The sequence below is a fragment of the Phallusia mammillata genome, chromosome 7 (genome assembly GCF_965637545.1).
Source record: "Phallusia mammillata chromosome 7, kaPhaMamm4.hap1.1, whole genome shotgun sequence".
In the NCBI taxonomy this organism is placed as follows: domain Eukaryota; kingdom Metazoa; phylum Chordata; class Ascidiacea; order Phlebobranchia; family Ascidiidae; genus Phallusia; species Phallusia mammillata.
This window is the reverse complement of record NC_137258.1, coordinates 21,757,122-21,784,811: the sequence shown is the minus strand read 5'-3', so window position 1 is coordinate 21,784,811 and position 27,690 is coordinate 21,757,122. Positions and strand designations below refer to the sequence as shown.

At 34.4% G+C, this 27,690-nt stretch overlaps 1 protein-coding gene across 2 annotated transcripts; it reads left to right on the top strand.

Annotated features, from left to right (window-relative positions):
- The first annotated feature begins 1,604 nt into the window (after positions 1-1,604).
- LOC145238798 (adenylate cyclase type 9-like) lies at positions 1,605-27,475 on the top strand. Of its 2 annotated transcripts, XM_080102064.1 has the most exons (28): positions 1,605-1,862; positions 2,152-2,260; positions 2,812-2,979; positions 3,375-3,591; positions 4,580-4,738; positions 7,948-8,120; positions 8,383-8,540; positions 8,992-9,069; positions 9,448-9,563; positions 11,044-11,200; positions 11,440-11,564; positions 12,083-12,121; positions 14,439-14,483; positions 15,714-15,812; positions 16,304-16,419; positions 16,939-17,113; positions 17,437-17,556; positions 18,278-18,378; positions 18,869-19,033; positions 19,713-19,783; positions 19,849-19,964; positions 20,475-20,606; positions 21,115-21,247; positions 22,078-22,164; positions 23,613-23,695; positions 24,219-24,401; positions 24,526-24,598; positions 24,994-27,475. In XM_080102064.1, exons 1-28 carry the CDS (start codon positions 1,736-1,738, stop codon positions 25,089-25,091), a joined length of 3,423 nt encoding a protein of 1,140 aa, XP_079958190.1. In that variant the 5' UTR covers positions 1,605-1,735; the 3' UTR covers positions 25,092-27,475. The 2 variants fall into 2 exon arrangements, with proteins under 2 accessions (XP_079958190.1, XP_079958192.1); XM_080102066.1 differs by lacking the exon at positions 14,439-14,483.
- Positions 27,476-27,690: the final 215 nt, after the last annotated feature.

Below are 27,690 nucleotides of genomic sequence, written 5' to 3'. Positions count from 1 at the left end.
AAAGCCTTAGATGCTCTTAGTCTTACTGTCACTAAAACAAGCGACCCATAGGTTGGGAAACACTGGTATAAGGCCCCCTGAGTTTGGTACGATTTAGCTTACGATTAGGTCAAGTAGCATTGTAGTTGACAAGTGGAAATAGCTAAATGTGAGCTTCTTAAACCTCCCGGTGGTGAGGTCAGCTACCAAACTTGGCTTAATTTACGGCATCTAAAAGTACAATCCATATGTGCATCCCAGGTACAGGTAGTAGGCTACATTCAAAATACAATAACATGAAACAAGCTGCAGCACCCAAGAGCTCACCGGTCAGTTTCTTAAGTTTTCTGTAAATAATAACAAGATTGGTTCAAGTTGAAACAATAGAAATAATAAATGTCATTATTGGTTTTAGGACGAACGGGCAGCTTCCTTATTCAATATCACACGAAAACGTTAGGCCTATCGTTAACAGACTCTTGCGTGAATAAATGGCATATAGGTTAGGACAGGGGTGTGCAACCTGCTGCCCGTGGGCCAAATGCGGCCCTTGATTAAAGGTTGTGCGGCCCGCAGAGACGCTTGTAATTCAAATCTACTGACAAACGAGTCCAACTATTTTATATTTTTGAGCAGATTAATGCGCCTGATGTTATTTTTCTGCGACCAGGCAATATGTGTCTGGAATCAAATGCGAATTTTACTTGTAGTTGAGCAACAAAGTAAAATCACCTTGTGTTATACACAGGTGCGGCCCGCGATCTAATTTTGGCCATTGTATTTGGCCCAACAGTAACAAAGGTTACACACCCCTGGGTTAGGAAGTTTACAACTAGCCTACATACGGATCTGTTTATTTGAACAATAAGGCATGTCGCTTTTTACGTCTATTTGGGCCGTTATTTTCATCATTAACAGTTGTATCATCGCCAACCGTGGTAAAATTAACTGCAAAATGTTTTGCCAACACATATTGCAGGAAAACTTATAAATAACTTTTTCGTGATACATTTTTTACCGGTGCTGTGAAAGTACTCATGTAGTTGCTGCGTAGTATACGTAAAAATGCGAGTTGTAGAGTAATTCCGTTGATTGTCGATCGGTGGTTGTTATTTTTTCTTTTTTCTTCCCATCGTTACCGCAGTTTTATTTAAGTAGATGTTGTTTAATTACCGGCGAGGGCCAACGCATTAGTATGTGGTTGTTGTAACGTTGTTGTCACTGTGTTGGAGTTTTCTGTTGGTCAAATTGCAAATCGACAACGTAATATTGCAGAATGTGTTTTGAATATTTGGTACAAATTTAGACTAAGTGCTTATAGCTGTTCTATTGGAAAAAAGTGTTATTTTTTTATTTTCAAGCTGACTGGTTTGGGCAAAGTAAAAGCAATATTTTTTTGTATTTTGAATAGTACATAAAATACATTACAAAAAATAATTTTACCATTTTTAACTCAAGTACAAGAAAGTAAATTTGGGATTTCCAAAAAAGTTGAAGTTATCCTGACAAAATCAGTCTTAAAGTTCAGAGTATAAGAATACATAATATACTCAGTTACTAAATATATTTCATTTAATTTCTGTATTGCTTATACAGTGATGCCCCAAAACAACAGTTATTAAACACATCAAACCCTGAATTTTGCTTTTTAGATCCTTGCAGCTAGATTTGAAATAAGCTGGGTTAGATTTTGCTTGTTTGTGTGAATGCTGAAGCATATAGCTTTGTGGAATATGTGATTCCTTGCGCTATCAGCATGGCTGCCAATAACAGAGTGGAATATAATACGACCGTCAATCCAAATGTTGATATTGTGTATCATGAAAATGGCATGAACAAGGAGAATGGAGATCATCATGACCCAAACTTGCCAACCCCAAAAGGTTCCCATTTACAGCAGTAATAGATTATTGTAATGTTATATATTATTAAGTTATTTTTGCATTTGTAGCTTTTTTAAATGACATTAACCTTATAATTTAACATATGAAATTCACAATTTATTTTTTATTGTAAACAATTGAATTATTTGAATGTTTTTTTTATACAGCAAAATATAAAAACAAATATAAAACAAAAAATGTTGTTTCTCTGTAAACATACATTCAGGCAAATATTTTCGCTTATATTTTGGGTTGTTTGGGCAGAGAATTAATTTGTGGTAATTTTCAGGTATGCAACCAAAGATCTTTGAAAGATCGACGGGAAAATGGTGGAATCCAAAACAGGACTCGGAAGTTCTGCAAAAGCAATACATAATATCCAGTTTTCCCCAAGTCAGGTATAAACTCGTGCTTTAACAGAAATATCAATTTCGCCTATTTAGACATCGTCAGTTTCAGTCTAAAAAGAAAAGTACGATAAAACACACATATCGTCTGCAACTCTTTTTATAAGTATATTTTGTGTATTTGACAAGTGAAGACAGATCCGTTGGTCACCACCCTGTTACACAGACTTATTCATGTAGTCTGATATGACATTATACTTACATGACATATTTATATTTTTTATCTGTGTATAGTTATTTATAGCATATTGTCAATGCATGTTATGTTGGTAATTTTATCTTTTTGAGTAAAAACTTGACAAGAAGCAATATGATTTTTGTTTCTTATGATTAAGATATATATGGAGAAATTGAAACTCATTAAAGCATTAATTTATTCATCCTTAAGTTAAGATACTATATACCCTTCAGTATGACAAATGACCTAATGTTTTCATGAACTTAAATATACTGAAATAAAATTTATTATTGTCATTATTCTCCAGCAATGAGCTAGAGTTTTAAGTCCCAGTATAGTTTATTTGTTGTGTTTACAATTTCAGGGAGTTTTATCGTCACTCGTTGCTCTTCGTTTGTGTGTCATGCATTGTCTGGATAATATATTACGGAGCTTCAAACCAGAATTTTGCCTTTAATTCATGGCTGGCTGGTGCAATCTGGGGCGTCGTTCTTGTTCTTGTCTGTCTCTTGTTGCTAGTTCTTACCAAACAGTGAGTGTCCCCTACTTTTAGTGATTTAGATATGGTCTCTTTAAAGATTTTTTTCTGCAAGTTTCAGTATTGTAGTATAGTGGGTTCTTTCTTTTTAAGCTGGCGTCACATTAAACTTTTTTATTTGTTGCTCACATTTGCAAGCTAAAACAAAAAAATTACAAAAATATTTTGCAACCTTATGATGAATGATGTTGTTTTTAGTACATAATTAATATAGACCACAACGAAGTTTTATTACGATCAGGTACACTTTTACATGTTAATCAAGGCCCAAAAAACATAATAGTTTAAAATATTTTATGTCACAACTGAAAATCTCTCAGAGAACAGTGGGTAAAAAAACCTGACATAGCCAATATTTTTTTGTTTAACACGTATTTGTTGTTTTTCAGAAACATTTATCCAAAATATCCACTTCAGTTTGCATTAGTTTTCCTTGCTTTCATTGTGACCACTGGACTAGTTGTGGCCTATTTCACCAACTCGGTGGCTACAACTGCTGGAAGTTTTTTCATCACTGCGGAGACCATTATTTTGATATACTTAGTTTCACCGTTGCCTGTTCCAGTCACATTTCTTATTGCAGTCATCTTTTCAATCATTACTGAGGTAATTTAGTTGCATTGTTAGCCCTGGAAGAACCCACATCTATCTTTTTGATGGTTCCTTGATATTTGCCTTTTAACATGTATCAAATAGTTAAACCTCAACAGTAAAAAAGTTGTACATTACGGGTTGACAAAAAACAGTCTGCAGCCGATGTGCTGATCCTAGAGATTATTGTTATCGAGCCATGCAGAAACACCCTAATTGGACTTATATTATGTAAATCATGTAAGTGTCATTGACTCCTATTAACCCACCTTGAAAGAACTTTTGTACAACAAACCACCACATACATTTCATGTCATAAGCATCACAAGGAGTTGTTATACATTTTAATATTTTCTTTGGTCTTAAACCAGCCTGTTTTGTGACCCAAGTTTGCCAAGCCATGTTTTATAAACAAGTTTTTGTAGTATTTCTTGTTTTCACTAGTGCTAATGTAGCTACGGCCTTGTGGTACTGTAATATGGCAAACTTAATACAAGAGCCATACCCAATGGGCCCAGCTTTATATTAATTTAAACAGATTAAGTGAAGGTTTAGATGGGGTCAATGAGATTAATGGGTAGACTTTTATATAATTCCATGTATTCTTGTATTCTTTCTGTTTTTATTATGTTCTTTTTACTGTATTTCATAGAAATTAATGATGAAAATTAGGACCCAAATAGACATAAAAACATTTCGGCAAATGCCCATGTCATCAGTGACATGAATGCCACATCTGTTAAACCTGTTAACATACATATGAGCCATGTAAGGGAATGATAAAAAGGTGCGAAACAAGCATCTATTTGGGCCGTTATTTTTATCATTTAACTTGTAAACAGATCCGTATATAGTGTTCATGGGAATTAAAATACAATTTTCCAAATAATAGAACTTATTCATATTTGTACTGAACATTAAAACCTGATATACAGGAGATACCATTATTCAAGAGTAAACCATTTATATGTCATTAATTCACTATGCTGTGTTTTTTACTTAGGTTCTTCTTCACATGGGCAGTTATCAACAAATCATATTTTCCCCGCTTACATTATCCTATAGTATCGGCGCTCGAATTGTTCTGCACGTCGCTTTACATGTGATTGGTTTCCATGCGTTATTCAATCTTCAAGTTCTACGGCACAGTTCCTTCTGGAAGGTAAGCTACCTTTCAACGATAAACAGACTTGCTTAGTAATGTATAGGCAGTAACCAGTAAGTATTATTTCCATTTTAAACCAGTGACTAAATTTTATTTTTGTGAAAAAAACACAGTTTAGTTTAGTACCAAAAAGTACCAAAATAGGTGTAGTAAAAAATCAAAGCAATTATATTTTTTACCATTTCACAGGTCAATAGGGCTATATATAATAGTAGTATTATTCTGACAGTAAAAGCCACCAAAGCATATAAATAGCTTGCTCATTAGAAATTTCTTCGCTTTTGTTTGTTACATACATTGGGTGGGTGTTTTGTATGCTCTACTAGCCGAGCGTAAATGGCATACTTCCTTTATCGCGTGGGTGCTCAACTCATGAAAGCCACCTCCGAATAAAGAGGCATAGCTGTCCTGCTTTATGGATATCCTGCATTTATCTGGGTAATTAGCTGCTACCACATAAATGACACAAGCATGTTATGTACAGTGTTATAACATCCTTTCAATTTATCACTATGAAGGTTTTTTTGTACACAAAGTACTACAAGCCACAGAATTTTTGTACTTAAGGGAGCATTGGATAGAAGTTTATAGTGTTGTGTTAAAATATCTTTTCAAATACATCACTATGAAGGTTTTTGTCCAAAGTATTTTGTAAAAAATAACATATAAGGTATACACAATACTGTTTGTACTATATCAAGTTGAGGGGGTATTGGATCAAGTTGATAGTGGTGTGTGTAACAGTACTATGCTTTTAAATGTGATATCAGTCCTTTCCCAAGAGTTGTGTGCTAAAATCAATGTTTGTATTTCCATTAGTGAAGCAGCAATAGGTAGGGGATGGCACTTAGGCCTTTTAAGCTAATTGATGACCGAACAAATTTGACCAATTCATCATGCCAATTCAAAAATTCCATTTGACACAGATTGCACGCAAAAAAGTACCAAAGCTCTTATAGGTCATTGCTAGCAGAAGTGCCCGTCATTTCTGTGATAGATTTGTCAGGGTGCTTGAATGACACAAATTGGTTTTGACCTCTTTGCCTGGCAGTCGTGCTAGTTTGCACGTTTATAAGTGCTGGCCTGATTCATTTAGCGTCATTGTTTCACTATGTTGTGATCAACACCTCTGGGTGATGATGCCACTAATTAGGCCCAGATTGATTGATACTTCCATTTCCCATCTGTAGAATTTGCTGCACAAAGGCTGCAGTAATTAGAGTTTGAAATATGATATTTATACTATACACACCATATATATATAATGCTTTTATAAATAATTGACAAAACTTTTTAGTTGAATAAATTTCTGCAATTTTGCAAATAATTTTTGTGACGAATTTTCGAAAAATAATAGACTATTACAAGTTTTATACTTTACTGGACAAACAAACAAAAAATCGTGTCTAATTTACAGAAATAAACAAGTTCTGTTTTTGTATACAACAGTTCTGCATACACTGATAAAAAGTTACTGCAATTGTATTAGGATGCATTCAAGAAATTTGCCCTTTTTCATAGACCATTGTATGTAACATATTCCAAAACATTGCAAACATATTTGCAACAATAGCTCCACACTATATATACCATAGTACGCTTTTTTTGGCATTCAATTTAATGCATAGACTGTCGTGTTTACAATAGCCCATGTGCAGAACATTAATTGACACCATTCTTTGTACTTCTTCGTGTTACACATTTTGCCTGAGGTGTCTACTAGCCAAAAACAACTTCTTTACGTAATTTACCTAAACTTGCAATTCTATTTTAAAACCAGACATATTTAGAAAGCGCTAAATTGCCTGTTCTGCTAAACATATTTTGGATTATTGCAATTGGTAACATTTTTCCAGTCTATAGTTGCAAATGTCCTGACACATTAATGTCAATGCTATAATGTTGAAATTTAGCTTTCACAGGTAAATAATTTAAAACTGTAAATTAAAAAAGATATGTTTTCTTATCATGGTGTTAATTTTGGACAAGAAGTAAGATATAGGTTTAAATGCAAATTAGTTGAAACGACTTTAACATTTATCTGTTTTATTTTTTTAAATATATTCCTTTTGTATTTGTATTGTGATACTTGTTACCATGCTAATGTTTTTCGATGTTAGCTAGACCATGAACACATGTGTGCCTTTTTTAAAGTGCAACAGCCCTTTATAGCTGATAACATGACCACAAACCCATTTACTCTACCCCCAACCACATGTACTGTCATTTGCAAAGGTTTCTTGCTAACCTTTTTGTTCCTGGATAAAACAAGACAGTCTCTTTTTAACCACAGTTAACCTCCTTGGCCCTTGAATTATTTATCGCACAAACTGATCTTTAATTTGGTTGTGCATATTTTATGTTGGTCTCATTTGTATCATTGATTTTTACCCCATTGTTTTCAGTATTTCAACCATGTAATAGGCATTGATATGCCTGAAAATACCCAAATGAAGCTACATATAGCAACATAAATTGGTTTAAAATTTGCTATTTGCGGCAATGAATGCAAAAAAGAGCGAAAACAAATATTTTATGCCTGATTTTTTATTCAATCTTCTCAAAAAAAAATATACCTCATGTACTCTTGACCACTTAGGCAAAAACAACAATAAAGGTATTTTTATTCCGGGCACCACAATAAATGACAGGGTAATATCACAAATGCAATTAAGTATTGATTTAATCTGAATTGCCGTCTACATGCCACAAATTGAAGCCCCTAGTGACACTTCAATAATGTATAGCTCACTGATGCAAACATCTTTTGCCTGTTTTGTTCTAAATGCACAATAAGTACTTTGCAATTACTAGAATCAATTCAATTTCAAATTGCCAGCTGCTTTGCAATGATAAATTACGTTTCGCATAAAAATCTTCAATCTTAAATCCAGGGTATAAATAAAATAATAAAAAGTTATTTTTATTAAAGTAGAAACATTTTATTTAATGCTAAGTGAGTTGCCAAAATTTAATGACTTTTTTAAAATGCAGTAAACCTTGGTTAAACCGGATTTGGTTAATCCGGATCTTTGCCTTATTCAGATAAAACTCGAGATGCAAATGATTTGTAATGTGGTAAGGCTTTTAACTAATCAACATTAGTTAATCCTGATCTTCACCTAACCTGGACAATTTTTTTGGTCCAAAATCAGTAACAAACTAAATTTATGAACCCATAAATAAATTTGTATATTTTATTGCAGATTTTCCAGTTGGTCCAAATAACACAACGGAAACACAAAGAGGCGGAATTCAAAGAGGTGATGATTAAATCGGTGATGCCGCTGTCGGTGGCCAAAACTGTCATGTCAAAAATGGATGATCAACCCATAAAAGAAGGAGAGAAGGCTCAATTTCGTCCATTTATGATGGAAAGGTAAATTGTTCCCAAATTTCCCCCCCAAAATTTTTTTTTGTTTAGAAATGCTTGTAAATGTATTTTTTTTTTTATTAAATAATAATACCGCTGAAAATTTGTATGTTTGTTTTTTGACAATAAAAAAGGTTTCTTTCAAAAAAGTACCTTCATACTTACATGCACTGCTATTCAAAGACTTTAGTCAAACTGATAACTTGATTGATGTTAGTTTCAGTCAATAAAAAGTTATAAATCAATTGTTTATCATTGTTTAATGCAGACGGGAAAATGTGTCCATTCTTTATGCTGACATCGTGGGTTTTACACAAATGAGTGCTAACAAAACTGCTGCAGAACTTGTCCGATTGCTCAACGATCTATTTGCACGATTTGATCGCTTGTGTGAAGTTACCGGTTGCGAGAAGATTAGCACTCTAGGTATTTTTCTTATCATTCAGACTTCTAAATTCTAAATAACCAAGAGGAAGTATATTCTATTGTAACAACTCTTTAGTTTTCAAAGAAATATCACACCAGAAAAACTAATCTGAGCACTAAAAAGCACCACAACTAGATACAGTTTTTGTAAAAACAGAATCATTTTGTAAAATCATCATTCATACAATAAATGAAACTAGAAATTTGAAACCATTTCAGTTTCAGACTGTAACATTACAATTTTTACTTCATAGTAGTAGAGACCATGCAAATCCCCTATGTGTTGTTTATAAAGTTGGTGGTTCTAATCCCACTCTAATCTCTTTTTTATTAACAAGTAAGATAAAGGCTCAGTATATGACATTGCCAAATGTTACTTTTATGGTCAGGCATTGAAAAATGAACATTTTCGTCACCAAAATCCTAAACAGAATGTTTTTGATTTTTACAGGCGACTGTTACTACTGCGTTGCTGGTTGCCCGAATGAAAATCTCGATCATGCCAAGTGCTGCGTAGAAATGGGTCTAGGTAAGTTCTTGTATTGGTGATAAACAGACAAACTAAATAATGAAAACTATGGTACACTTGCCACAGGACTCAAAAGTTACCCTAAAAGTCTACTATTACGTACCCTAAATTGGTGTTTATAACCGACTAATTCATAGAATATAATGTGATGTGTCACATGTTTCTAGGTATATCTATCCACTAGAACATTTTTGATCCTTGTTTAGTTTTGCAAGCAAACAAAAATTGGACTCTAACTATACCACCAAGCTTTATGTAACAAATTTTACAAAGTAAATACCAAAATCACGCTAGATTTTTCTGTATTTTTTTCCAGGTTCACCCGTTTTATTTAAACAGTGCCTACTTACATATATTTTTTGTATCTTTTGCACTCAGGTATGATACGAGCTATCAAAGAGTTCTGCATTCAAAACAACACAAACGTTAATATGAGAGTTGGAATTCACACTGGATATGTTTTGTGTGGCGTCGTTGGCACCAAACGATTTAAGGTAGTTTTCGGGATTTATAACAAGTATCATACAACATTTTTTTGGTTTTGTATTCCCACATCAAGTGTTTACAAAATGTACGCCTTTGGGTTCCATGTAGATCAGGGGTGCACAACCTGCGGCCAAATAGACGAGTTTGTGCGGCCGTGAACATGTTTATTAAATTATATGTACTGGCGGCCGTAACATAAATAAAACTCTTTTGCCAAATATTTTGATTTTTGAATTGCTTTAAACAGTTGTTTTTGAGATACTAAAAAGAGTATTACCAGCCTAGAAGCCATATACGTCGGCCTTTTTATACGCCTATTGTGTGCAAACAATGCAAACAAAACAGATGCTTCCAACATCATAATATCGACTATGACATCACAAACACTTAAGACTGTGCAGCTCAATCTGTGGACCAAGTTAGAAATTAATCTGGGCTTTTTGGATGTGATTACATGGTGTATATATATGTGATATAAACTATTTCCTTAAATCAGTAATTTTGAAACAAAAAAAGTAGGAAAATGGCGGCCGTTAGTGAAAAAATAATCCGTGATGCGGCCGTCGTAGCAAAAAGGTTGTGCACCCCTGATGTAGATGGCAACCCTGGTTATACGAAACAGCTGGGTTAGGGACACTGTTGCAAATTGACTCAATTGTTGCTTCTGCAAGGTTATTGGTTTTTACACAATAGAATACATGATGAAATATTCATGTGAAAAGTAATACATCTGTCAGGTCATGTTAAACAAGCATTGACACTGACACCAGAATTTAGTATTGATGTACTGTATGCAATAAATTACTTTAAAAAATGAACTGTTTTATGGTTAATAAATACATGGTTGTAAATTTATATCCATTATTTGACCAGTTGTAAAACAACAAATCCTTTTTTTCTCAATTTTAGGACGCTTGTTAGTGTTTAAAAATATTTGAAAAATGTTCAAAAAGGGCAGCCCAAGTTTGTCATCTATTATCTGCTTTCAAAAATGGTCAAATAAAGAGTAAAAAGTAGATTTGCTTAAAAATAGCCTTTCTTAAATTAAACATTTGAATGAAATGGTGTAAGACGCAATGAGGTAGCTAAATTACTCAAAAATGATGTTGTTTTTAATAAATTTGTCAAAAAAGACTTTTTTTATTCAAAGCATTTGTTATTTAAACCATTTTTGCTAAACAATAATCTTTCTCCTGAAATTAAACCTATGCACAATAGGCATAATGGCTCAAAACCTATTCAACTAGCTGATATGTACACCTAAAAGAAAAATAAATATTTAAAAAAGATTAACATTTAAAGCATGTGTGTTAACTTCTCCTGAAATTTCACCTTTTACATAGCTACTAAACCATAAAAATTCAGCTTTTACATAGCTACTAAACCATGCAAAACCTAATTATCCATCTGGAATTACCCCAGCTAAATGGAATGTTATACATGTCAATAAGTGAAAAATAATAACATTCAAAGCTCATGTGTTAACAGTTTGATGTATGGTCGAATGATGTGTCACTAGCTAATGGAATGGAACAGCATGGTATTCCTGGAAGAATTCACATCTCCCAGCAAACTCTAGATTGCCTGGGTGACCGATACATTGTTGAAGACAGTCACTTGGAGGATAGAGACAAAAGCTTCATGGGTAGACAAAACTTTTTCTGACTCTTGATGAACCGAGAGTGATTATATTGAACAATATCAGACCCTCAAACAAACAGTTATTGTCATTGACGATCACTGTTTATGAGAATAAATAACAAAGAATGGAAAATATTTTCCCAAACATAGGATATTTTGGGTTTAAATAAAAAAAAAATTAAGAAAATCATATGAAAATGTAAAAAAGTAACAGCATTTTAAAAAACTTTTCACTTTTCGCAGAAAAAACTGGCCGCACTTTTCTGATTGTCCGAAGAAATGACGGGAGCCAATCAAATGGAGCAGACACAAATTCATCTCAGATCAACAGCTCCTCGGGAAAACTGGATGCACAAGGGACAAACAATGTAAGACAGGACATATGGATATTTATTTAACGATTTAAATATTGTTGTTAACTCCTGAATACAATGTATTACACTGTTAGAACTTTGTATTTTTACTGTATGGCTTGTTAAGACTTATGGGTTCCCTTTCTGCAATATTGTTTGTGTCTGAAAGATTTTTTTTCTTTTTATCTGTTTAATACTGATTTGTTTCACATGTTTTGTCAAGAAAGAGTGATCCATACTTTGTCAAAATTACACACATTTTAGTTAGTTGTCTGACGTTACTGTAAAAAAAATAATAGACATGTGGTTTTAAAATTTAAGTGAGTGTTTTCTACTGACTTGTTGACCTTATAGCACCATAATCAATACTGTAGCAATTTGCACATACGAATGGGGACCCATTTGTTTTTGCTTTCAAAAACAGTATTGTTAGCTACACTGTTTAAATTCTACTTCTGTATGCATTTAAGCAAGCTATTGAATATATTTTTGTCAAAAGAAGGTTAACCAGCAAAAACAACCCACTTTTTTAGGTTGGAACAGCGCCAAAGTCAGACACTAACAATTCTAAGGTACGTTTTTCCAAGTGTCACATATTATTCAATATCTCAATTTAAGCATGCTAAAAAATCTGTTCTTTTCGCTGCATTTAGACATGAAACTCCAGAAAAATATCATGGTATTGAGGTGACCTATATATTTTCATTACTGGCCTAAAAAATTTCAGGTTTTTTATGACTTACTGTTTCGGGTTTTGAGATTGCTGTGCAAAAACTTGTGGCCTAACGGTTTATTACATTACTAATGTGTTTGGTTTGCTAGTGTTTGTAAGATATATGATAACAGTATTAAATCCATATTGTTTGTTCCATGTTGTACCATAGAGTGGTACTTGTTTCCTACCATAGTAAATCCAAGTTAATCCGGACTTGTTAGGACCAAAACAATTTATGGCATTAGGAAAAGATCCGTATAAACCAATATCGAATAGTTCAAGCCTTCTCACATTACAAATCATTTGTACCTTCAGTTTGGCCTGATTTCGGCGAAGATCAGGATTAGTCGAATCAGGTTAAACCAAAGTTTACTGTTGTTAAAAATATGTTTTATGGTGCAATATGGAACTATGTTTAGTTTTTAAATCAATTTTTTCAGTCATAGTAAGCAGAATATGCCAAGCGCCAGTAAAAATATGTTTAAACTTGGCTTAGGTTTTTTCTGATCTGTTTAAAGCAAATTTATTTACAGCTTTGTTTTTGACATTTGATTGTCACTGTTTGACAAACTAGCTTTGTAGCGAAAGTTTCAGAAAGTTAGACTGAATTTTAGAATCCAATACCTCATACAAATTCGATCAGTAGCACTGGCATTTCTGTCTAATTTGTCGCATTAGCCAAACTACAATTAGCCTAAAGCATTCAATTATACATCCCCGTGGATTCGCTGATAGGCGCTAAAAACTGCTTAGGGTGCTGTATACCGTAAATGTTTAAAACAGTTTCTCCAAAAGTAAAGAATCTAAACTTTTTTTGCTTGTTTGCCACTTAGTAGAAAAAATTAACCTTCAAATTAAGAAATAAAATTAACTTTATAAATTTCTTGAGCACAAAAGTCCTAGGATTGCAAAAACAATTGCCTAGTTTTTTACCCTAAAGTATGTCAAACTGACCTAAAATTAAGAAACATGTGCTTTTAAAAACATACAGTCCATATTTCATCTCCCATTTGTCACTTTTACATTTAAAAACAGTATATGTCAAGTAAAATGTTTAAGACCGGGGTATTTTTCTGACAAAATAGACACTTTTTCATCTTTTATCCTTCAGCTGTATATTATGCATGCAAATGTTAGGTGTTTTCATAATAATACTGTAATTGCTGTAAAGTAAACATCTAAAAGTTAATTGCTATTAGATGTTTCTTGGCTGCCTGTTAACTAGATATCTTTCTATGCAAGGCTTACAGCGACATTTGTGGAGTTTGGTTGTGTTTTTGCGTCATAATAATTTTTATTTTCTTACAAAAGTTTAATGCCTTTAGAAAGCCAAAATCTCTTTATTAAATCTGGTTGAATTTGGGTAATAAAAAATAGATTAGTTAAAATCTGAAATAAAAGAATTTTTTTGGTATTTAGTTGCAGTAATTTTAGGTCAATCATAGATTTTGGCATTGGCTTTTCAGCATTTTACTTTTAAAGTATTTCATTCAACTTGTTTGCTTTAAACAAGGCTTGTACATTACTTTGCCTGCTTCAGTCAATTGTTGTTGATTGCTGAAAATGTCTAACATATTTACATCAATAAACTTACAGTTTTTGATGGGTGAATTTTTTGACTTGCTGGTGAAAAATCTATATTAATATCAGTATTTCTGTTAGGTTTGTGTATGCAACTAGACTAAGCATTTTTGTAAATATATATTCTGCTAAATATGACTTTGTTCTCTTTTAAAGCCTTGTTTGAGCTTGGTAGAAATTTTTCTACTATGTCTTCTATACATGTGGCATCGAAAAGTGAAATTAAATATTATATTTCCAAATACATTCGCCTAATTGACTTTTTAAAGCTCATTGGAATGTCATTTTTTTTTGGCAAATTTTCGCAAACAACTACAACAAATAAGCAATAAAATATGCATTCTTTTTTCAAAATGCAACCATTTTTTTCTTTTTTCTTAGAACCCTAACCCTGTTTCCAAAATTAGAGTTTTTCTTTTTTCAATTTTTACTATTAAGTAATTCACTCTCTTTTAAACTTCACAAGCCTATATTTTTTCAACAACTTAAATTGCAACTTTGTTTCCTATAACTTACACCATAACTTTCATGCTGTGCCATTTATCATAATTCATTACTGTGAAATTCATATCTTCTCTAATAAATCGTTGAAGGTCCAAAACACTTCACATCCATCAACTGAGCCTCTATTGTACAAGGTAGGTGATGTCATAATCAGCAATTATGATGTAACAAAGATAGGGTGTCATGGTTGGGTTGGCTTTTTGTTCCCCCTTAATTTAATTGGTTGGCTATGGGATGGTTTTTAGTTCATTTCTGCTACATATATTTCTGATATGCAATGCAGATGAATCTGGTTAATCGCAAACCGGGTAATTACCCAATCTGGTTAATTGCATAGGAGTGTAATTTTTAAGCTGTAACAACTGGTCAAGAATATTGTCCACTTTATTGCATAAAAAAATTTGACAAATTGGTTTGGTCATGTGATTAACATCATTAATTTGTTTTGAAAATTTCAGGTTAGTAGCATAACCAGTTTGCCAAGTTTTTGTTATGCAAAAAGTAATTTAACAGAATATTTGATTAACAAATGAAAGGCTGCAGTTCGGAATTTAATATGCAATTAAATGAACTTTGCGATTAATCAGAGTCATCTGCACAGTTAATCCTTTAGTTCCTGTTCCATGGCGAATTTGGAACAAATATAAAATAATTTGCAATTTTTTGTGTTAAACAACATTCAATGAAACTTAGCTGAGTCATGGTTTTTCTGGTTAGTTTACAAAAACCATTTCCAATTCTGAGCAGATAATAGCCATAGGAATACTATATTACATTTTGATTTTAGTTTTAGCAGTATTTTTTCTGATTAATAGTTTACGATTTTCACTTTTTTGTAGAGTGGCTGTCTAGTTGTGTTGCATTTTGGTGCTTAACAATGAACCATTGTTTGTCATCAGATGATTTTGCATGTTATTTCATTTGCATGATGCATGATATTTCATTTTCACAGAGAAAACACAAGCAATCATTTTCCTCGTTTTTCATTTCTGTCCTTTTTTAACAAAACTTTTTTTCTTGATTTTTCCTTAGTTTTAGAGTATTAAAACAATTAAATTAGTCTGTTGCATTACAATGGGAAACATTAAATTATGATTTTTGTTGTCTGACATGTTTTTTTTACCTTCTGGAACATGTGCCAGAATTTTCGTTGCGTGAAAAAATCTGAAAATTGATGAAAAAGATTAATTTACTTTTATGTTTTGCTATGTTTTTAGCATTCAGAAATCTTTTTTGTCCAACGCTACATTTGCTGGCATTTGATTTAATTGTTTTGCACTAGTAAACAATTTTATTTCAGATGTTTTATGTCAAAAAACATGTTTTATTCCCTATATAATGCAACCTGTGTTTTGTTTTTGTAGCACAATACCACAAACTCTCACATAGAGCAACCCAAAGCATTACAAGATGCAAGCAACATATCAACAAGTCAAAACTCTTTATCCCAGATGCTCAAACAGGCAAGTTGTCATAAGTTAACAGAACAATATATCACAAAAATACTTAGGGTTCTAGTAGGGATGGGCTGCTGTTTTTGATGCTCAGTACTCGGCCGAACAGTTGTACAAACTGACCCGAGCATTAAATTTGCATCTTCATATACTGCTAACATACGAAACTACTGTTCGAAAGGGTATCCAATAACAAAAATGATTGTTTTTAAATGCGTCAGAATGAAGAGAAACACATACTTCTGGGGCCTTTGCAGCTTAATGCACCCCTGGGAAAAGCGACCCTGGAAATTTACAAAACTAGCGTGGAATTGGGAATGTTCGTGACATCACTATGCACCGAGCATGCTCGGCCGAACACGGAGCATTGACATAAGATGCTCGGTGCTCAACCAAACAGAACGTTTTCAGTTTTGGCCCCTCCCTAGGTTCTAGTTAATGCCAGAGCTAATTGTCAATTTTTTAGATTATATTGTATAAATTGCCTTGTTTGTTCACAGGACCAACTTATGGAATATCTCGGACAACCTTTTGGTCCTTTCAGCAAGCCTGGACCTCTGTCACAAATTCGCGAAAAGGAAGATAAGAAAACAATTGACGAAATTAAAAATGATCCGTATGCCACCATTGTTTTTTTGATAAATTGAAGTTTAAACTGTTGCATAGAGCTGAGTTGGACCTTAAAGCGTTCATAAACTTTACATTGATTTTTTAAATAGATCAATTTTTAATTTAAATAAACCTAAATCAAACTGTACAACAAGTCAAATGTGGTGCAAAAAAATGTCAAATTTTGTGTGTTGGGAGTAACTTCAAGCTTATGAACAAGTTGTGAATTTAATGTTGAAAATAACAGCGCAAATAGACGTAAAAAGCATGAGCATTTGCCGAAACGTTTGAAATATAAAGTATGTCGCTTTTTAGGTCTATTTGGGCCATTATTTTCACCCATAAACTTATGAACAGATCTCTATATAGTGTTCCAAAGTTGTTTATTGTTTGCAAACTTGAAATATATGCTGTTTGACAGTTGGCGTATCCATAATTCATAATGTATACCAAACTGACAATTTCAATGATCCGAAATACCCAACAAAAATTTCATCTCGTTCTGACAAAGGTTCTGTTTTTGCAGAATGTTGGTTGATTTCTATGAAAACACCGGGGTGAATCAATGGACTCTTAGTTTTCTTAACGACTCAGCGGATTCTCAAAAAATTACTCTCAACTACGAAGGGCAATGTGAGAAAAATGTGAGAGAGGATAACCCGATAACCATGTGCATCTCTCCAAGATACAGACTTTTCCTTGTAAGTTCAAGTTGTTGTTTTTCCTTTTACTGCTTCTCGAAGTGTCCAGAGATTAAAAAAAGATTGTTAAAGGGTGTCATGAGTCTGTTGCCACACACAAATTTATTTTTAAAATCTTTATTGGTTACATTTTTATTAGGATAATTGAATGGTAAGCCTAGGCAAACCTTCAGTTAAAACTAGCCTTCTATAAGACAAACAAAACAATGGACAATACAATGCATGTGTGATTCAAATTTCTTGGTAATGACTATATACACGCAGCGCACTATTTGTTGTTGCCAGACATAAAGACAACATTTCCTTGTGATTTCTTTTTACAGGACATTATGACGTCATCGTGCGTCACAATACTCACCTTTGTGTCTTCAATATTATTACTGGGATCCGTTGCCAGCAACCCAGCATGGATTGTTGTGTTTGTCTTCTTCGCTACTTTTCTGGTACGTTTTCACTTACGAAGCTTTATTAGGGTTCGCCGAAACCAAATATTCGGTAGATTTTTCGCGAAGTTGTACGTTACGCGTTTGACGTGATACTACCAGGCAAAGAGTGGTGTTACCACGAAAGAATAGTTGTGTTTCATATCATTTTAGTTCTGTGGATTTTAAGGTTGCATCTGTCATGGTTGCCTGCCTGCTAACGAATTACCGAATGACTTTTTGTCTGGATTGGGTAAAACGATTATGTTTCAAAAATTATGATTGTTGACGCGATTTTAGTTACTGTGTTTCTTTAGCGGAAAAGAATGGTTTTAGGCTTTAAATTTGTGTTCGCAAAAGATGCGTATTATTCGGCCGAAACCGAATCTTATCTACAAATGCGAATTCGGTGGATTAAATCCGGCAAACAGATACATCACTATTATCAACCTTAGTGATTTAATAATTTTGAAAACTTTATATATTAATGCTTATAAAAATAAGTCTGTGGGGCTACAGCATTTAATTTTAAGACAAATGTAAAGTTTCAGGGTTTGATAACAAAATTTGTTTAAGATTTTAGGGAATGTAAGAATATTTTCTGTATCCTTGTTTGTTCTTTGTTTAATAATCATATTTTTATTATTTAAAAAAAATGCAAATTCGCATTAATGGTGAATTTTTCTTTCAAACATTTTGAAGTTTTAAAGTTGAATGTGAATGTGTTTACATTATTTTCCAGGTGGCCCTCAGCATACTCAGTGGTCTGTACATTTACCACGAGAAAGACTTACAGGGTTGTTTCCACTCATTTGCACTATTCCTTTCCACCTGGGAAATGAGGTGATCTTTTTTATTCATTTTTGATAAACTTGCAACCGGGAAATGTTTCTTACATATTCTTGCAGCAAAATGAATTTTTGATTTCAAATACCCACAGAACACAACTGTACAGCGAATTCATTGTTTTATAATTAAGTGAATATCTTGAAGTTTTTGAAATCTTATTATATTTCCTGTTTGGTATTACAAGACGGCCCAATGTCCTACATGCGCAAATACAGTGAACCTCGGTCAATCCGTACCCGTTTGGACCAAAGAATTTGTTCGGAATAGGTGAAGATCAGGATTAACTGATGTCGATTAGTTCAAGCTTTACCATATTACAAATCATTTTGTCCGATTTAGGCAAAGATCTGAAATTAACCGAATCCAGTTTAATCAAAGTTTACTATGTACAAATTTCACCTAAGTGGTAGGCATCTACAGTACCTTATTCAAATAGAACCATAAATTCAAGTCAGATTTCCTATAAGCTCATCTTGTTCATCAGACACGTCCTAGGAGCGCTGATCCTCCTCATCCCAGCATGTGTTCTCTTCTCCCACATCAGCTGTCAATCACCCTCCACAGCCCCGTCGTGCTCCAACTACGTCATTCTCGGTTGTGTCGTCATACTGCACTTTGTCAACTACGATCAGCTATCCACTTGGATGAGGTAAGAGGGAGATTTTCTTCTAAGTTGCACCAGATTGTGTTTAACTAGTATATTACGCCGGGGTTGTGCCGAATCGGCCGGTCACCAAGCACTCACTATATGGCCATGAGTAGGCAAGGTGTAGGCTAGAAAAAATTAGCCTGCGGTGGGATTCGAACCCAAACAGAAATCTTTTCTGGTCTCGAGACTCTCGGCCTCTACCAACTGAGCTACACAGGCTCAGCGGTGAACCCGTCGAAAGTCAAATCACAAGCACCGTTGCCTGCCTCGTATGCTGCACATGTCAGCTTCGTAGTCGGCCATCGCCAGATTGGCCAGTAATCAGTTAAGATGAACATAAATTCAATACTGGGTTCAGCCCTGAAGACTTGCGGTAAGATTCGAACCTACGACGTGAGCCTATTTTTAGGATTCGCGCTATACTATCTGAGCTAGACTATTCTAAATTGTCTTGCCATATGGTGAATGCTTGATGACCGACTTGATTCGTATTACGCCTTCAACGGGCCTGGTGTACTATGATTTATATGAGTGTACCGCGATCGCTGGTCTGCATCTTCACTTCAGGGCTGATCCCACCATGAAATATCTTACAGTGCATTTATCTGTGATTCGCACAAGGTTAACAATTTCTACCCCTAAATGCATAAACAACAACTTTATTAAACCCTTTTTTCAGAACCGCCTTATCAATCGTTGTGACGGTGGTGATTCTAGCTCTGGTGTACAGTAACCCTTGTGGGGCCAAGGGTAAGTACTTCTTTGTATCCATATAAAGCATACCTTAACCACGTTTTTTTCCCTGTTTTACCCAGGCGCCGCCACCGTCTTTTGTGGTTACTATGGAAACGAAGGCTTGCAGCGTTACGAGTTCATTGCTGATTTTCTTCTATTGATTATCTTCGTCTGGTTCATCAACAGACAGTACGAGGTAATACGATTGAGCCAGTGTTTTTTAACTGGCGAGGAATTTAAAAAATCTTGAGGGGTGGAATTTGATTTAATTTTTATGTGTGCTGGGTAAATAATCATTTCAGCTCTGGGAATATGACGTGTGAAGTTGATAAAAGACCCAATTTTAAATGATTGTTGTATGGTTTAGCATCGACTATGTAGTCTATAAAAGGGTAATGAAAATGTTTTGAATTGTTAAGGGAGGAATTTGTCAACAAAGGTTGGGAGCCACTGGTTTAAGCAGCTTTTTTAATGTTTTTTAAAAAGCCTCGCTGGTTGAAAACCACTGCCTTAATGGAAGCACAACCCATGTTGTCACACTAGTTTTAAAAGTAGTCTAATGGGTGCGGCTGGTACGCATGGTACAACTGGTACACCAAAGTTCAATTACACTTTGAATTTTAAATTTAAGCAATTAACTTATCACGGTAAAGGACAATAAAAATTTTGTTGAGACACCTTACTTAGCATGGCTTGTTATTTTTAGCTCGGCTACCGACTTGTGTTTTTCACTGAACATCAAACCGCAACCACAGCCGGCATAACGAGGGATGAACACAAATATGTGGAAGCTTTACTCGAGAATTTTATCCCTCCTCATGTACGAAAATCGATGAAGGTAAAAAATTCAAGTTTTGATTTTGAGGTTTTGACAAATTTTGTTCTTTTAAAGTTTGTTACGTCACGCTTTAGATATATGACGTCATACTTAATGTAATAGCAATATTTTTAATATGTGTAACATAAAATAATAGTAGGTGTGTGATGTAATATTTATTTTTTAGAAAAACTTTTACGATATTATTTCCAACCTCCAATCAATTAAATTTATTACGTCAGCAATGAATTTAAAGTTTCTTTTAAAACTCTTCTATTATAATTCAAATTATAATTTCTTAAAAACATTTGACGTCATTGTTCAATGCAAAATTTGATTGTGAGGATATCATCAATAAAGTTTATGACGTCAGCAAGAAATTTGAATTCAGTCTTAAACCTCTTCTTGCATATTCCGAGACAAGATTTAGCTTTATTGTCTGTGACGTCACCGTCTTAACTGATGACGTCACTTTCTGGGCGGCGAGTTACAATTAGTTCTCATGAAAGCATTTAACTTGACCTTACAGGACCAACCGCTGTACTCTCAAACGCACAAGAAAGTGGGAGTGATATTCGGTACGATTGTGAACTTCAATGAACTGTACGAAGAAAATTATGCGGGCGGAATCGAGTTCATACGATTCCTCAGCGAACTTATAAGTAAGTATAAAACTTTCTTTACGAGTCTTTTTTTATATTAGAACACACATTTTTTGTGTATGACATCATCGTTCCAAAATGATTACATGAATATGTGTGACGTCATGTTGTTACGCCATCGTCCCAAAGTAACTACATGAAAATGCGTGACGTCATGTTGCTACGTCATCGTCCCAAAGTAACTACATGAAAATGTGTGACGTCATGTTGTTACGTCATCGTCCAAAAGTAACTACATGAAAATGTGTGACGTCATGTTGTTGCGTCATTGTCCAAAAGTAACTATGTGAAAATGTGTTACGTCATGTTGTTGCGTCATTGTCTAAAAGTAACTATATGAAAATGTGTTACGTCATGTTGTTGCGTCATTGTCTAAAAGTAAGTACATGAAATATGATGAAAGGTTGAGAACTATATCGTTATTCTTGATAACGCAGTTATTTTAAGCACACCGTGTTTTACATCTACTGTTATGTCAATTACATTCGCAGAAATTACATTAATTTTACAACTCAATCTATGCATTTCACGCAGTTAACTGTTCTTTATATGAAACACCTGTTGCATGTAATTTTGTCAAGTAATTTCCTTAAAGGAACTCAGCAAATATTGTATATTTCTGCTTTTTGATTTTTTTCGTCTTGTTTTCGTTTTGTTGGACAAAGATTTGTTAAGATGTCTAAAAATGTTTACACACCATAGCTTCTGCAGACATATATAATTTTTTCCTTTTTCAGAAAAAAAAGAGAAAAAAAACTCCAAATAAAATAAATTAAAATTTACTCTTTGTTTGATGCAAGAAATCTAACTAGCGCCCCCTTGTGTCGCAGGTGACGTCGATGATCTGCTTGATAAGGAAGAATACAAAGACATCGAAAAGATTAAAACCATCGGGACCACTTTTATGATTGCATCAGGTATGTTAAATTAACACAGGAATTCTGCTATTTAGATCGAGGTACTGTGATGTCACAAATATATGACGTAAACGAACATAAAAAAAATTTAGGGGTTATTTATGGATCCTCTTTACTGAAGGGAAAATATATTGTTTTAGTCTATTTTTTTCTGTCTTACGCTGGTTTGTTCCACGCGTTTGGTCAAGAATGAGTGCTTCAAACTGATTTAAATTTGCCCAGATCTTAGTTAGTTATCCAAATTTGAACCTCCTAAAGTTTGACCCTGAATAACCCAGCAGTTCACCCACAAGCCCACAAAGTATGACATTTTAAAAACAGCTATACTTACTAAAAAGTACATGATCCAGGAGTTTTATACTTTGGTGGTTGGTGCATTGTAAAGAATACTTATAACATATATGTTAAATGATTTTGTAACTGGTGGTGGGATTAACCCCCCAACCCCAAAACGTTCATTTATCCTTAGATAACCAGTTCTTAGGTCAGAAATGCAAGCCGTTGTGTGCTGAAATTTTAAATTTTCACCCGAAATTTTTGAGACCCTGTACATAGAGCTGATGTTGTTTATGTGCAAGCCATAGCACTTCCCGTGATTGCGGTAATGATAAACTGACAATGTCTTGCTCTTACCGAGAATCTGAGCGGAAGGTTTCAATGTGAATGTGGCGAGCGTCAATTTGATCTGCACTAGCATGTTGTGAATGTACGGAAAGATCAAATGGGTTGACTGTTAAACAGGAAATGTTATTGACAACGTTACATCGTATGTTGAAACATATTTGTTGACTCGATTTTGAAGATCACATTTATGCTAAATGAAAATTGCTGTGTCTGAAAAACAATGTATTTTCCTTTAAGTTAAGGCCTAGAGATAAAGTATTTAGGCCCTTTATTCATTTTAACAGGCCTTGCTATCAGTGGTGAATTTTTTTGTCAGCCGGTTCTATCACAAAAGTCATATTTTTTAGGCTGTTCTGTTTAAAAAAGTTCATTGACAGTAACCACTAACCAGTAATGCTAACCGGTTCGCTGATCTCATAAATTTCGTGAGACGGTTCTATGGAACCGGTGCGAACCGGCTGAATCCTACCACTGCCTGCTATATATTGTTTGATATATTCTATGCTTATTATGTTCTTCTGGTCATTATGTCTTCTTTAGTCTTACACTGGTTTATCCCAAGAATTTTTCAAGAAATAGTGATTCAAACGTATTTCAATTTACACACATGTTAGTTAGTTATCCAAATTTGATCCTCCTGAAGTTTGACCCGGATGCCCCACAGGCCCTAAACAATGTTTTGAAAAACGCTATATTTACATTAACCCGGAGTTTCATACTTTGTTGGTTGGTGTATAGCTAAGTATTTTCAAACTCTTTGTATCCTTTGTGTTGAATTGACCAACTTCGCTTGTAGATTTTCACTTTTAACCTCCCATTTTTAGGTCTCCATCCGAACACGGACCAAGAAACAAACAGCAGAGACTCGCATCTCGCCAAGCTTATGGATTTCTGTGTTGAAATGCAGGTGAGGTATTTTATTTTTCGTTTTTTTACGCGTTTTCGGTTAATCGCTTCTTCCGTTTTGTTGCTTACCCAGGTCCAAAGTGTAGTCTAGAAATGGATAAGAAAATCCTTTTTTTGCCAAAAAATATGGTTGGCTATTTGTATGTGGTGTAATATACTAAGTTGTCATGTATGTTACGGTAGCACGAAAAGCCAATGTATTTCAACTATTGTTCCTTTGCCAGATCACTGTAATGATAAGGAATTTTAATCAACCAAAATACTTATACCAATTATTGCAGTAATTTCCAACCTCTTTCGACGAATCCCTCGCTTAGCAAATCAAACATTTTTATTCCTCCCTAATAGACTACATAGTAGATGCTAAACCTTACAAAGATCTTTCAAAATTTGGTCTTTTATTAACTTGACAGTTTATATTCCCAGAGCTGAAGTGTCCTTTTACAAACCATGTGTATAAATTAAAGTAAATTTCTTCCCGGTTGGGAACCACTGAATTAATGCAACAATTGTGTCTTTACCAGAACACGGTGGACGACTTTAACAAGAGCATCGTAAATTTTCATCTTATTTTGCGAATCGGCTTCAACCATGGAGAAGTAACTGCAGGAGTAATAGGTTCCACCAAGAAGCTCTATGATATATGGGGCGACACAGTGAACACTGCAAGCAGAATGGATTCAACTGGCGAACCGGGCCGTGTACAGGTTAGTACTTGATATTCAGAAAGTAAAAAAGTTACATTTGGTGACCCCGACGTATTCTTACCGGGATTTAAACTAAGTTACGTTTTTATGCTGATTTTACATTTTTTGTTATTTGCGAATTAAGGTTTCGCAGGAAAGCAAAAAAGTTTTGGAAGAACATTTTAACTTTGAATACCTCGCCGACAAGTTTGTAAAAGGTGAGTTGAATCAATTTACTATCTGCAGTTTGAAGAAACCAGTTAATTTTTTGGCTAAAGTCAACCAAAAGACGTATTTATTTAATTATTTTTTGACCCCCCAAAAAGCAAAAAGGCTATACCTTTTCAGAACTAAAAAATTCTTTAAGGTTACTTTGTGTCAAAAACAGTCCGTTGGATTATTATGGGTCAAAAATAATACGTTATGTTATTATAGGTCAAAAATTGTTTGTTAAGTTATTCTGGGTCAAAGAAGTCTGTAAGATTTTTTGGGTCAAAAATAATCCGTTAGGTTATTATAGGTCAAAAATTGTTTGTTAAGTTATTCTGGGTCAAAAATGTAATTTAAGGGGGACAAAAAACACTGCATTAAACTGTGTTATTTTCCTTTGTAGGAAAGGGAATCATGTCAACGTATCTTCTGGTTCGTGATGACGAAGACCAGAGAAAACTTCCTGACAACCGAAAAGCTGATTACGAACCCTTCCGCTAACATCACGTGACACTGAACGGACCAATAGGAAGCCGTGTCTCAGGATTCCAAAAAAAACTTTCTATGACACAAACAACGCTGCGTAAAATACACTAAATTTGAAACAATAGTAAATATCATTCACACTGCCTGCACCGTTAACAGCTCAAATAAGGTCACGGACAGGACTCCAATTTTGTTCTTTAAAGTCCTGACTACCAGTTTTCAACCAAGAGCAGCTCCAAGAAAGAAGAACGACGAAAAAAATGGAAAATTTTGGAAGGTTTCAAAATAATAATTGCACATTTCTTTCACGGTTATTTGCATATTCCGTTTTATTGCATACTGAATCACAAACTTTAGTCATAAAAATCGCTTAAATAACCTCGACAATTATATGACTAACTAGAGTCGTGCGTTAATACCAAACTTCTACCTTTTCATCAGCATGGCGTGAATTTGAGCAACACGTAATACGACCTTTTATAGAGCAAGCTTCTACCGATGGCAGCATCTCAATTTGCTAAGATCACCAATTCTTCACTATCCTATACATCGTTCTTATTTGATAAATTTTATTCCTGTTCTTATTATGTTTTTTTGCTTTTATCGTAACCAAGATTCCTGATGTGTGTTTTCGGTTTTATTTTCTACGCTTCAAACTTTTACTGCTCGACAGCGCTCCCGTGTGGCAGAGCCTGTATTTTTCTTTTCTTTTTCGCCCAGGAGCTCAAGGTGTGCGCGTTTGGATAAGAAAGAGCTTTTATGTGTGTTTGTGAGATCTATATATACATGTATAGTATTCGGTTCTATGTAGTTACTGTAGTGGTTTAGCTTGTTTAATGCGCCTTTTCCCGATTGCAATAGTCACATTTTACTGCGTTCAATCACCTTGCAATCAATCTTGGTTGGCACTAATTCGTGTTTTACCGTCTTGATTACCTTTTTCCTGCTTCGATTACCTTATGTCGTTCAGCAATAATCATGTTTTTCAAATCTAAATATCATCCTAATCCGCACCCACAATTTTTCATTCTTTTCTGCTCAAGCGCTGCTTTTCAAATCTCCCGCTCTCACGTATCGCTTTCCTATTGGTTCGCGCTGGCCAATCAGCAACACCTATGTTTTCGCTCAAAAAACGCCAAACGAATTTATCGAAATACTTCTGTAATTATTTTTTTCCAAATTATTCCAAATCATGTCGATGACGTCATCATACGTCATGCACTTACGTTTGACATCATCCAAACTATCTGACGTCATTCACGGACGAATAATTCAGTTCCGACTTTTCTGTAGATTCGCTTTGGACGTAATCGTCATCGAACAATTACGTCAGCCTTACGTCATCGTCTCGACATGACGTCATACGCGGAATTTTGTAACATTTTATTTTGTTGTTTTTTCATTTGTGTCTGAGCACGTTTCATCCCAGGGCACCACGAATCGATGTGTATATGACGTCATCGTGGTGGTGACGTTGTGCAGTTGATGGTGGGGGGACGTCGGTAGGAGGCGACTTCGTCTGTGCGGAGTGATACTTGTTACTGATATTTCGCTGTACGTGTCTTTGCCCTTCTAACTAACGGTATTCACTCCCTAACACTCTTACAGTTTCTCCCCTAGAACTGAAATTCACGCCATTCAATACCCAACCCGAATTTTCACCGTTTCTTAAGTGTCAAACTCATACCAAACTTTTGCACTTGTTACGAGGAAAATCCAAACATTATAGATTCGAACATGACCGCTTTAAGCGTGTTTATCTATTTTTCCGTAAATTTGCGGAACGATTTCAACTTAAACTTTTGTGATAGAAACACAAAAGTAAAGCTAATTGATTTCAATTATGTGAATCAATCCCACATAATTTTTAATTTTTCATGTTTAACGCCACATTAGCATCATTAGCAGCTTGAAAAACTAATTTACCTTTAAAACATTTACTCTGTCAAGCCCTACCTTGTACAATACTACCTACAACACTGAAGTAGCTGATTTATATAGTTTAAACCTAAATTTGCCTGGAAAAGAAAATAGATTCAATTCCTTTAAGCAAAAACAATCTTCTAATTTTGCTAGTCCCAAAAATCACATCTTGAATACTGGAAAAAAATAATCGAATGCTATAAACGACTACTTTAGTTCTATTGCACTGAGCAGGAATTCTCTAGGATATAAAGTAACCGACTTCACATGAAATGGTGACCCCAGTATTAACCCGTTTTCCTCTATCATCTCATGCCGTATTTTTCGTAGAGATGTATATTTCGCTGTTCTGTGTATTTTTTCGTCTCGCTACAGTCTGATACTGAGCCCGGTTGGCCCTTTGAAGTCATGTGGGTCTCTGTATCGTTTTCTTTTTCTCGCATTGTTACTAATAGAAGATACTATTGCATTGTGAATCGGCATGACAAGTATTTAAACTTCAATTTCGGCTGCAGAAGTTGTATTTAACCGTTAGCTTATGTGTGAAACATAACTTCTTAAACCATCCACTCCAGCGCTGAATTTTCGCAAGAAGCCTTTTTGTCACAAACTTAATCTATCGCAAACCCATCAGGTCGAAACATTGTGCACTGTCTGCAGTAATTGCTGAGCTGCATAGACGCATTTAGGG